We start from the raw sequence: 13,346 nt of genomic DNA on the forward strand, positions 1-13,346 counted from the left end.
CTGTTGTCTAGCCTAGTCTGAGCCATGTAACAGACAAACAGTCAAGGTAAACCTCTACTCTAGAACCTTCTCTCTTTAAAAACAAAGATAATTTTAAGACCAAGATGCATAATCCTTTAAATAATTTTTTATTTTCAGTTACAGTTGACATACAGTATTATATTAGTTTGAAGTGTACAACCAGCGGTTAGACTTTATATTACTTACTAAGTGATCACCCCAACAAATCTAGTCCCCCTCTGGCACCATCCATAACTACTGTAATATTGACTGTGTTCCCTGTGCTGTACTTCACATCCCCATGACTGTTCTGTCACTACCAGATTGTACTTCCTAATCTCCCCACCTCTTCACCCATCGACCCGACCCACATCCCATTTGGGAAGCATCAATATATTCTTTGTATTTATGAGTCTGTTTCTAGTCTGCGTGTTCATTTATTTTGTTTTTAGGTTCCACAAATAAGTGAAGGCATAGGGCCTTTGTTTTTCTCTGCCGGACTTATTTCCCTTAGTACCATGTCCTCGAGGCCCATCCAGATCGTTACAGGTGGCAAGACTTCATTTTTTTATGGCTGAGTCATAGTCCATTGTACATGCCTGCTTCTTCTTTATCCGCTTATCTGTTGACGCAAAGTTAGGTTGCTTCCATATCTTGGCTATTAAAAATGATGATGCAGTGAACACATGGGTGCATATGTCTTTTCAACTTAGTGTTTAGTGTTTTGGTTTCTTTGGATAAATAGCCAGAAATGAAATTTCTGGGTCCTTCTTTGTCTCTTGTTACAAGCTTTGCTTTAAAGTTTATTTTGTCTAGTGTAAGTATTGCTACCCCAGCTTTTTGTTTGTTTGTTTCCATTCTTATATGATATCTTTTTCATCTCTTTAACGTCTTGTTTGTTTCTGAGTGGTTCTGTATGTTTTCTAGTTCTGTTTTCATGTTCTCTGTCTATTTGTTGAAGTTCTCATTACATTCATCCGCTTTCCTAAGGGCAACATGAAACTGTGAGCCCGATGCTTCGGGAGAAAACAACCTGACTACTGTGATCTCAACAGTTTTTGCACTGTACCAGCTGCAGACCGTTTCAGAGCAAATGTGAGGCACCACTCAACTGACCAAAAAAAAAAAAAAAAAAAAAACCACACACACATATATAATGGCAGCATCTCACTTACTAAAAAGAGATAGTTTAATGAAGTCTGTGTTATTATTAATGTTTATTTATTTAAATGAAAGTAACTAGGGCTTTAAAAATATCAAAACCAGAGAGTCTTGCATATTTGCTGCCCTATGCATCTATCCAAGTGGAAGAAGTTTAAGAACGATCTCTTGTACGTGTTCAAACAAAGAATGTATATTTTAGCAAGTTTAATAGACTGCCATTTTTTTTTTTTTTTTTACGAGGCTGCAGGGGTGGGGACGAGTGGCAGTGGCCATAGGCAGGGTGCACTGGGATGCGAAGCAGGTGGGCTCGGCAGTCAGACGTTTCGATTAGGCCTTCTCTCCCCACCCCCCACTGACTGGTATGTAACCACCAGCGTCTCTAATCCCAGTCTCCTCGCCTGTAAGATGATGGCAATAACCACGTCTACCTCAGGGGGAGCCGGGGGGTTAAGTGAGGTGGTGTATGCCAAGCCACCACTCTAAAGCCTGGCACGCAGTAAATGGTAGGTGGCAGTACGATCAGTTCCAGCCACTAGATTCCAGATGCGGACCCTGCCATAGCACTTACGATGAGGCGCCACCTGTGTGTGTGAACACCTGGGCGGGTGGCATCAGGTGGCCAGGTTGTTGAAGCTGCTGCGTTGCTGTGTCCTGTTTAATGGATTCATGTGTGTCAGGGGACCGCCTTCAGGGAGACTTCCTTTCAAAGGCCTTAAAACGTTTTGTTTCAAAAGCTCCAAGTAATCATGATAAAAACAATTTTTTTTAAAGTTCATGAAGAAGCAAACATTTTCAGAGTGGGGTCTTGTGCAGTGTCAGGTCCCAGGAAGGCAGTCCTGGGTGACGCAGCCACTGTGCCCTGGGCTGGAGGACGGAGTGCAGGCCGGTTCCGACCTGCCTTCCTTCCAGTCGTCCTTGTAACACTCCCAACACCTGGACAGAGACAGTTTGGGGCCTCCGAGGGCTTTGGGGAAGGCGCTGCCGGGCGGGGAGGGTGCGTGTGTCCTAGCAACACTACTCAGTGATAAAGATAACAAAGTCGTGTCTGTACTTTGGGTCAACTAATTATAAACGTCACAGCCACAACAGGGAAATGTTCGCCAAGCTTTCATCTCCAGTTGGAATTTAGTCAATAATCGTACCATCCTTGGACTTGCGTGAAGCTCTCTACCAAAAGTCCTGGCCAGAACCTTCCTAGGATTCCGTGTTTTCTCCAGTCTCTCTTCCTGATTCTCATCAATTGGCAATTTTATAGGAATGACTGTGTTGTCGAACCCACTGTCTCTCGCCCTCACATGCAAACCAAGAGAAGAAGAATCAAAGGCGGTGTGCACACAGCCCTGGAAAGAGGGAGGGGCCATGGGCACCGGCTATAGGAGCTAAGGTTGGGCTCCAAGATTTGTGTTGGTTTGAATCAGTTTACCAGTTTTAACCTTGAGGTAACCTGTTGGCTTGAGCTGACCATAGCTCCTGCTCTTCGCCGTAGTTTAGTCAATGTGATGTTTCTCCTCTAAGGCTTTTCATTGTAGGTTTGCTCCTCTCCTAATGTAGGAGGACTATTTTAGTGGCAGGAGTACCCTGCTGTTTCTATCACTCGCTCCGTGTTCATAGAATCAGAAAATATCAGAACAGGAAAGCAAGGGCCTTTAATACTGTCTAGTGTCTCCAAATTTCACATGCAAACAAAATTAAAGCTCAGAAGATTCTAGAATGATGTGTTGAAATCAGAAAGGCAGCGAGAGGATTAGAATATGGCTTTTTCATTAATAGTTCTCTCAAAATCAGTGATGATTTTAGAAGTTTAAAAAAAGACATGTGTTTAACTGGGAGAAGGCCAAAGATTGAAACTCTGTCGGCTACTTTTCATATTCTGGAGAAGCTGATTTTTACGTGCCACTGTTAGCAGTGTTTCATCAGCGTGGCTGACTGTGTCCTAAGAGCATATCCTTATTAGAAAATATAAGCTTTGGCAGGTTTTAAAAGGTGCACGTGGTACTCACTGTTCTGATGAGATTATGAAAATCTTTGGCAACTGTGCTTTCCAAGTGGAGGAAGAGTGTTACCGATAATACTGAAAGACAGAAACTAAAATCTAATAAGATGTAGTGGGTCTTTTCACCCATCCTGAAATTGTTTTTGGGGAGTGCTTCATGAACAGTCATATAAATCATGAAATCCTTGACCTCTCAAGATGGCACATTTCTGAAAGCGATCGGAGCCTAGATGTCCTGGGAGAGGCTCCAATAGCTAAGAGGACACTACCTCATGCTATCCAGGGGAAGGGGGGTGGGGAGGGGGAGCGCCTGCCTTTCTTTCCAAAGAACAGATGAGAAAGCAATAAAATGTGAAAAAGACATTTGTTCTAACAGCACATGTGGGACCTGCTATTATTGTCAGGAAGATTATTACTTGAGCAATAGCTCATAAAGACAGATGCTTAGCAGACTCATTTTGGGACGTGTCCACTGTGAGGTTTGATTTGGGGTATTACAGGTTATGGGTTATATCCTAGAAAAAGGCTCCGGAGAAGCCAACTCCTCTCTAGCACTCACGGCTGACCTGGGTCTCTGGGACTGAGACAACTGACAAAATTATGAGTCAGATATTGTGCGTAACTTTAAATGAACACTGTTTTAGAGGGAAGTGAGATGAGGATATTGTCTTAAACACTAATAGTTAAAAGTTACCCTACACTATCTTCAAAGTTTAACAAATAAATTGAAACATACATTTAATGAAGTTTAAGAAAGAAGTAGTTGAATGTAAAGTTGTTTATTTTATATGTTAGGGGCCAAAGAGAGCACCCGAAATGTCTTGCCTCTGAGACGCCAACATCCCACACAATGACAATGATATTTCATCCAGTTATATTTCCAAGGAGTTCAGTGGAATAGAGAAAAAAATTGAAATACAAAATTCTGAAGGACTTATTTATATCAGTAGGAGCTAGTTAGTCTTTTTAATAAAATCAGACATTCATTTTAGAATTATTTTAGTGTCTGAAGGCTCATTTCAAGTGATTTTTAAATGTGGAAAGTTCAATATTTTAATCTAGGTATTATGTTATTAGAACCAAAATATGCTAATTCCGAAGTTTATCTAACTTAAGTTCGTACTTAAAACAAAGAAAAGAAAGGAAAATGTAAGATTCACTTCTTCACTTGTGAACTGACCGCATTTTGCAGCCTGTGCACAGCTCGGGTGACGGAAAGCTAAAGTCTTTCCTGCTAGTGGCAGAAGAGAGCACAGGCCCAAACTGGCAGGCCAGCTGGAAATGAGGGAGTGAGAGTCATTCCCCGGAAGCAGGAGAAGCAGGAGAAGCAGGAGAACCATAGAAAGCAAGAATCCGGAATCTGAATATAACCTCTTTCCAAACCCTGGAGGTGGCCACCAGAGGGCCGGGCTATACAAAGAAGTTGCCAAGAAGCCACAACATTGAGTTACCAGCTCTGACATCATGGGGTGTCAGAGTTCTCAGTTTGAGTCCAGATGAGTTAACTTCCTACCAGAATAAAAGTCTAGAATCATTAGAAGAGCCCGACAGGAATCAGAGAGGCTGAAGTGACCATTATCTGACAGTTTTAAGCCCTGTCCTTTGACATCGAAAGCCAATAAGACACACAAAAGCCAGGAAATAGGATCATGCTGAGGGAATGGGGGGGGGGGGTGATGGGGAGTGGAGAAGGGCAGCCAATAGGGACCGACTCTAGAGGTCCTAGGGGTTGGATTTAGTAGCTGATGATTCAAAAGAGCTATTATAAATGCATTCAACCAATCAAACAATGTTCAAAGGATTAAAGGAAAAATGGTCTTACTGAATAATAGAGAATCTCAACAGAGTAATAGAAACTTCAAAATAGGAATTCTAGAGCTGGAAAGTAAAATAAACTGAGATGACAAATTCACTAAGTGGCCTCAGTAGCAGATTGGAAAGGGCAGAAGGAAGACTAAGTGAACTTGAGGGTAGAGTGGGAGGAATGACCCAGTCCTGAGAAAGAAAAAAAGATTCAGACACACAGCGCCTCAGAGACCTGCGGACAGTCCCTGGGGTCCGGCCCCCAGCTCCCCAGTCCTGACAGTGCAGTTGGCTTCGGGTCAGGGAGGCATTCGGCAAGGGCAAGCCGCCTGCTGCGGTGAAAACTCATTTCCCGGAACTGGATGAGCCAGGAGCAAGCGTGTAAGGGGTTGAATTCTACCTCGAGAGAAGTTCTTGATTTGCGTTTTTACACTTTTAATTATTTTCTAAATTTCATGTGAAACTAAATATCATTGAGAAGACAATCTCCACGCCCCATCCTCATTCATCTCTGACTTCCCACTAACAGTCCTTTCTCACGTGGTCGTCGGCAGGAGCACCCACTCTGCCTGCCCCATACGATTTTTCAATGACCTTAATGGGGGCCCTTTTCCTCTGATATTTACATGTATGTACTTAGGATCATATAGATTTTTTACACCTATGGAATCCTATGCCTTGTTTTATAACCTGATTTTTAAATCTACTAAAATGTGGATTTCTTTCCATGTCAATAAACATAGACCAATAGCTGGCTTTTGGTTACTCAGCAGAGAAAGCTGAATCCCAAGCCGGAGCAGCGGGGTCGGGGAGAAGCGTGTATTTGGGGAGGGGCAGCAAAAAAACAAAACCAGATGGACTCTCACCTGAGAACGTGGGAGGCGAAGGGCAAGTGCTTGCAGAACAGTGGCCCCTCTGCTCCCTCAGCCCCCGGCCACTCCCAAAATTCCTCTCGTCCTCAGACATTCTCTGATATTTAGAGAAATCGTAAACATTTTAAGAAGAGTAACTGCATGTCTTCACTACAAAGAAACATAAGGGCTTGAACTTCTAAGATCTGAGGGCGGGTTATAAAAACCTAAGTTAATACACGACATTGTTATTACAAAAATAGATTTAGTTGTTTTTTTTTTTTTTCTCGTTTCTCCCAACCTCACAAACTCAGACAAAAAGGCATCTATTGATTTATTGAACAGATATCTCCCCGTCGCATATCGACGTTTACTGGCTTCACTGTACATGAAGCACGGCCGTTATGAACCTGGGAGGACAACCTGTGTGGCAAGTGAGGCCCTTCAGCTTTATCACGCGAGGCACCTCTTTACTTCCGTAGAAGTCACCCCGCTCCAGGCAGTCATTGCAGACTCTTGCGTTTCCTCTAATCTCTTGGACTTTCTCTCATGTCCCTGGAATCTTGTTCTGTCCTGGGGCCAAGCCATCTGCTCGGGGCCTTTCCATTTGCAACCTCCCAGACTTTTCCTCTCTCCTTGAGAACTCCCCCCTCCCTCCATCCTGAGCTCTTCTGATGCCTCTGGTTTCCTGAGTAAGAAGCCCACTCTCCCACCCCCTGGACCTCACTCCCTTCCCCACTGGGTGGAGGGGAGACAAGGGGTCCCTCAGCTTGAAATCTGAGCTGGGCACCCATGTGCTGTGGCATAGCTGGACCTTGGAGACATGTTCCTGCCTCTGTGTCCGGGTCGCCTGTCCCCCTGCTCAAATACGCTTCCTTCCCCTTTGGTCTCCTTCTACATCCAGCTCATTGGCGAAGGATCTGTTTCTGTCCCACCTTCTCCACGCGCCTGACTGCTTGGGACCACGCGGCCACTTCTTTCTCAGAGGCCCTCGGCATTTACAGTCAGTCCCACGTGGCTTAGATCTCCATTGCTCTTCCTTTGCTTCTTCCAGTGACCCCGATTCTCTAAACGGTGGATTAGCTCCTCGCGGAGGCAGAAGCAAGGCACGCACTCACTGGTGTTTCTCCCACCCCGCGTGCATCAGCCGCGCGGCCCACGCCGGGGGAGGCTATCTGTAAACACCGGAAGAGTTGTTTTTACCCCTGCGGCTCATCACGATGGTTCTTGCCTGCCATAAAAACATTCATTTTTATTATAAATTAATGCCATCAGATCATGTTAAAGACATTTTTATTATGACCAGAATTAGTAATGACATCCCTTCCTCTCATGGAAATCCAGCCCAAATTCTTTTCTTTACGATCACAATAATTTTTAACCATTATTAGGCTTCGTTATGGTGACTTCTTGTTGATTTGGAATGGAACCTGCCTGTGGAGGTCAACATGAAATTGTTCTGGCCAATGGTAAAGATTGCCGGGCAGCGCCCCATGCCCCAGGGTCAAACCAAAGGCCTCGGTGATGGTTTTAACACTGATGAGGATTTAATGGCTACTGGCTTTGAACTAAGAGCTGATTAGAAATGGTTCAGTTTACAACTTGTTCGTAGACAATCAGGGCATAGGTACAGCGGTCTTGTCATTTATCATTGGAAATCCCCTTCCCCTTCAACAATAAAAATATTAAGTAAGATTTCTCATGGTTTCCACTGAAGCCAAATACTGTGATGGCCTCTAAGCTTAGCATCTTTAATGTGAGAATTCATTCAAAAGGGCTAAACTGTGGATGGGAAAGCTAGCGACCAGACATCGAGTCCGTTCCCTTGGGATTTAAGGAGCAGGCAAGTCCCCTTCATGAACATCGAAGTGGTTTGCATACCTGCATTTTTTAAACCTTATTTATGACTTTTGACCTTCATATGTTGATGATAGTCTGCTGCTCTGATTTTAAGGATATTTAGAAATCAAAACTTTAAAATATGTCTAATAGTGACTTGCCCCAGCATTTATCATTACGACTCAAATTCTTGTAATATCCATTTGGCTTTTAACAGCCGGGGAGAGCTGAGAAAAACCCTTGGTTGGAAACCCTTCAGAAGTACCTAATTAGGCTAGAGTTGTGCTTCCTGCAACACGGAGCAAAGTAATCCTTTCAGCGTCACAGAAAAGAGTTGTCGGAGTCTTTTATCCGATCGGCTTTGTGCTGAGGCCCAGGGGAGCGACTCTCTTTGTGTAAGTGACTCTGGGCATTAATGAAGGACAGAATGAGCACACATGGATTGATGAGCATTCCACAATAAGTTTTAAGGTCTTTCCCTGCGGACACTTAAAAAGAAGAACAATGCCTCCCTTGTTCTAGAGAGATTGCCTTAGAAAAAGATAAAAACCTTTGTGCCTTTGATTCAGACTTGGGTAAACTGGACAAGAGGTCGGTTTAGGTCCCCGTGGGTATTACCCGTTTCTGGGACCTTATTCAGGAGAAGCGCCCTGGCGCATGACGCACAGCGGCTTTGGCGTCTGCTGACCTCTCTCGGAGCATGAAAGACATGTCACAGACCCAGAGCTGTTGCGACAGCAGGCAGCGAGCTCAGTGCCGGTTGGGGAGTGCCAGCGGTGGGGGATGGCGGTGGGGGGGGCGGTGGGGGGGGCGGGGGGAGCCCCAACCACTCCTGTGCTCATTGTGCCGGCTGCGCTTCTGCCGTCTGGAAATGGCCGTGGGTGTGTGTGCACTCGCTTACAGGTACATCACTTATGTATTCATTTATTCTGTGCTCTTACAAGACTGCAGGCTCCAGTCACAGACGCAGAAGTCACGGTCCTCCGAGCAGGAGGGGATTTGCTAAAAGGGTGTGCGTTGCCGCTCCTGTGGAAGGGCTAGAAAGCGGGGAGGGGACAGATCAGGAAGGACCGCTCTCGCAGGAGCCTCTGACCGCTCCACCTCATTGCAGAGCCTGTGGCTCCTTATCCCTTTGCCCAGGTGGTGGGGCATGGTGACAAGCACTGGCTGACTTCTGCAGCCACCAGCCACTGTTGTCGCAGCTGCATGGGAGCGGGAGCTGGGGCCGTGGCCAAGAGAGAAATCCCCACGACCTCCCTCCAGCCTTCTGGTCTTGCCCTAGCTGTGCCCCCCAGCTGGCAGAGGATTCTGGGAAATGTAGTCTCTACACCTCCGGCTTCTGGGCCGCAGAACAAAGCCCAGAGGGAAGGAATGTGTGACTCGCACAGTACTTTAGATGACGTCAGAACACTTTAGAAAACATGAAGTTAATAGCATTTTAACAATGTAGACATTTGTTTTTAATTAATCTTAATGTAAAGTATGAAAAAGCCATTGTGACCATTTCTCCTGGAGGAGTGAAAAGAGAATCAGTGTTATGTTAAAGAATATTTTATAGGTGTAAAGAATATTTAGGGAACATTCTAGTTCACACAATTCAAAAGCAGTTAAACAAATGCATCAGAATGATAGCTCTCTCTCTCTCCAGGCCTTGAAACACATGCCTGTGTCCCTAGCCAACCCAATCATCTGAAATACAGCCAATTCTACAGTTTGGGTATTTATATTTGACACTGGTTGGTATTTTTCTGAAGCCCAAATGCTTTCTCTGGCAGCGAAATTGCCTGTTTGTTTCCCGAGATTTTATGTACTTGTCTTATAGTTGCAGTGTTTACATGTTTAATTCCAGTGGGAAATTATTTCAGATAAATAGTCAAATGCAAGTTTACTTAAAATTGTCATGCCTTGAGAAACCAGTGCTGACACCGATGATGAAACTCTCCTAAATGACCACAATTGCTACTACCATATAGATATGTAAATATTTTTACTTCTTTAATCTCCATTAATCTCAGCTACTCTGCAGATGGGCTGGCAACTCCTGTCCCCCATTTTTATTTCTAGCTGTGTTAGGTGACAGGTCATTAGCTGTAGAATCAAGGCAAGACCTGGGCTCTGTAAATATGACAGTTTGCTTATGACTCTGCATTGTTGAGACGATTCCTGTTGTAACAACATTCACTTCCACGCTACAGTCTAAAAGTGGGGGGTGGGGTGGGGGGGGGCTGTCCGGGTGAGCGTGCCATTTGGATGGCAGCAAAGCCAGTCATAGGGCTGGTAGGCCTGGGTGCTTTTTAGGGAATCAGTTTTCTTAGCCTCAGCTCACTTAATGTGCAAAGTGGATCTGCTGGGCAATATGGGCATGATGAGGGGACAGGTCCTCATTCCTGGTGCCCTCCCTCCCACTTTGCAAAAGGAATCCTGCCTCTCTTCCGTTTCCCTGTGATGCACTGACAGGCATGGGGGGCAGTGGGGGGTTCAGACCTATGGGAACCAGACAGATGGACAATTTGAAAGGTTGCTTTTGGTGTCAAGGAAGTAATTAAGAAAGTTAATGACTTATGACTTGATTAAACAACTTCTTGTAAGTCTGGTGGTTTCCATTTCTTTCCTTCCAGCGATACTGTAGGCAGACTTCAGCAGCACGTTGGTTAATAGAGAAGTAAAAATAAGTTTGATGATAGACTGCTACCGGAATCTGGCATGTCAGTGAGAAGGAGGAAAATGGATGGAGTGCCTTCACTATAACAAAACTCTCTCCATTCGCATTACTTTTTTCATATAGACAAGTTTCTTAGCACATAAATTTATAAAAATGAAAAAAAAAATTAGAATTGACACTGAGTCCTAATTTGTTGTAGTAATAAGCAATCTTCGCCTACAGATTACATGAACTGGGAAATGCCAGGCTTTCTTCACATTCTAGAAATGGAAAGCTCCATTTCCAACACAATTTTACTCTCATGTAATAATTCCTTTCAAAATTTGTTGTAGCTTATGTTTTTATCAATCATGGTCTAAAAGTAACTGTAATTATAACCTAATGAGGAAACAGTCTAATATTTGGAGATTAAATTTTTAAATAGAAACAACTTTAAATTAAATGTTAATTTATATATGTAATTTACTATATACAAAAGTATAAACAATAATAATGCTGATTTATTTACCTTGCCATTATTAGCACAAAAAGACAGTAACACATACAACATTAGGTTTTACGTATGTGAGAAAGAAAATAGGAATTCAAAGAGAAAAATAATCAATGCCAACTTTTAGATTTTAGAGAACTGAGGAACTTGTTTTTACTGGGTGATGGTAGGTATGAAATGGTCATGGTATTTAGACTCCATTGGATACAGTTGAAGGACTGATGCACCAACATTATTTGAAAATGTCAGTATTTATAGCATAGTAATTACACCCTTGGCAGGTACTGAAAGTGACAATGTCTCTAAATCAGTGTGAAAGATGCATGTGATTGAGTTTTCAATTTTACTTAAGGAGCATATAAACAAAAATATTTGAGGGTCACTGGTCTATATAGAAAATAAGATCGGGTGTCTGGAGGGTAAACATTGCCACATGCCTTCTGTGTGTTCCTTTGTCTTCCAGTTTGACCTCGTGTGTGTCAATGCTTGGATGCTGGACCTCACACAAGCCATCCTAAACCTGGGCTTCCTGGCCGGAGCATTCACCCTGGGCTACGCGGCGGATAGGTGGGTACTGCTGGGACGGCCACGTGACATCGCTGTAACCCAATGTGGATGTGCGAGATGAAATGTCTTATGTTCCCTATTAGGAAAGTAGTCTTACCAGATGTAGAAAACAATGCTAATTCCTCCACTTATGACATTCACACTGGTTTGGTTGGACTAATTCTTTTCTTCTTCTTTCTAAAAGTGTATTTTATTGATTATGTTATTACAGTTGTCCCAGTCTTTCCCCTTTGCTCTCCCCCACCCCCTTCCCTTCAGCAGTCCACCCTGTTAGTTCATGTCCATGGGTCATGCATATAAAGTTCTTTGGCTTCTCCAATTTCCTTTACTGTTCTTAGCATCCCCCTGTCTATTTTCTCCTACCAATTATGTTTTTTAATCCCTGCACCCACTCCCTGCTGATAACCCTCCAAATGATCTTTTCTTCTTAGACTGTGTCTCCTTTGTCCTTGAACTCTACAAGTGTCTGGGGCTGCCCCTGGTGGGCCTGGAAGCGTCTGAGTGGAAACCCAGACCAGCAAGCATTGGCTCCTCCGTGAGGCTGACGGGCAGCTGGTGGACGCTGCAGAGTTCATTCTGTGCGCTTCAGTCACTAGCTGGTTGTGCTTTGAGTCCTTTGGTCACAGCTCAGCCCTATCCAAATTTGTTTCATTTAATTTTTTAAAAAAACCTTGTATTTTATTCTACAGATTTAAAACTCTGCAAAGGAAAGTTTTCCAAAAATCATTTAAAAAGTCTTATTTATTTGACATTCATAAATATACCAGTTAATGGCCGACACAGTGCGTTTCAGACATTATTGGTGTTAGCTGTTGTATTCTTGTGTAGCGAGTCCTTTGTCCCATTTCTAACTCTGAAAGTACTTGCAGTAATTTAGTAATTCTCTGTGTACCTACCTGTTAGGACAGGGATGGGAGGCTCTGGCCCTTGCCCATATCTGGCTTAATATTGCCCCGGTCATTCTAGCCCAGCCCGCGCGGGTCCTTCCGACTCTGTTTGCAGCAGGCAGTGCTGAGGGTACATCCTAGAGACCTGCCCACAGCCATGAGTGAGCTAATTAACGGCAACAAAACACCCCAAATCCTGTAGCCAATTGATGACCTGAGTTTGACCAGATCGGAGTTCAAAATGGGTGAAACCTTTGGTTTCCTTTCCTGACCCTTTTTCGGTCCCCGAGGTTTTTCTTGCTGTCCCCTAACCCTCTTCTGTGTGCGACCTTCCCCGTAATCCTTTGTGTCGGATGCTCTTCTCCTGCATTTTATGTGTCTTTTGCTGCTGTTTCTACTTTCAATTGTTTGTTTTTAAATCTCCCCACTGTAGCGCTTCTCTCCTGGCTGGCTACCATTCAGAATTGCGTTGTGTATTTTTAGTATGGATTTCTTTAATTTTGTTTTTGCTCTGCTTAATTTAAACAGCAGGTTTTGCCTCTTCTGCATGTTTCTCTTGCACAATCCATAAACATGTCTTCAGACTAAAGTAACTGGACTTGAAGGGGATCCGGTGTTCCGAGCTATGTTCCAGGAAGGGACAGCGTGTATCCTCGGAGATAGCCTGTCCTTGGGAGAAGACAGCCCCACGAGTAATCCCACGCCCTCAGGGCCACCCGTATTTCAGCTCCTTCTCTTCTTCATGTCCTTGATGGAAAGGATAAGAAACGAATGCACAGGCCATGTGTCTGTGAGAAGGCACCATGGGAAGGGCTGAGGGTGAATTTAAAAACTAGGGCTACTTCCATCTCCGCTCCGCTGACTGAAGCAAGATGCTGGACATTTCTCGGGAGAAATGTGATCAACTCAAATCTCTTAAAGGTTGTTAACAATAAACTTTCACCAGCCAGTTGTTGGGCACAACTCTATGGAACCACTTAACATTGGCTTCTCAGATTTTTCGCACATGATACTCTTGTTCCCTTTTCCTAAACTATTTAGTCATATTTTGTGAATGGAGAAAATAAAATACGAAACTTAGGAGCGACTC

The 13,346-nt window shown here is 43.9% G+C and overlaps 1 protein-coding gene across 1 annotated transcript in view; it reads left to right on the forward strand.

Moving 5' to 3' along the window:
* SLC22A3 (solute carrier family 22 member 3) overlaps positions 1 to 13,346 on the forward strand; it is a 79,316-nt gene that overhangs the window by 25,523 nt on the left and 40,447 nt on the right. The window contains exon 2 of the mRNA XM_090280055.1: positions 11,266 to 11,369. Within this exon, the coding sequence (XP_090136181.1) occupies positions 11,266 to 11,369 (104 nt within the window). The remainder of the gene's footprint in view (positions 1 to 11,265; positions 11,370 to 13,346) is intronic.

This window comes from Furipterus horrens, unplaced genomic scaffold (assembly GCF_987537825.1).
Source record: "Furipterus horrens unplaced genomic scaffold, mFurHor1.1.pri manual_scaffold_6, whole genome shotgun sequence".
NCBI classification, from domain to species: Eukaryota; Metazoa; Chordata; class Mammalia; order Chiroptera; family Furipteridae; genus Furipterus; species Furipterus horrens.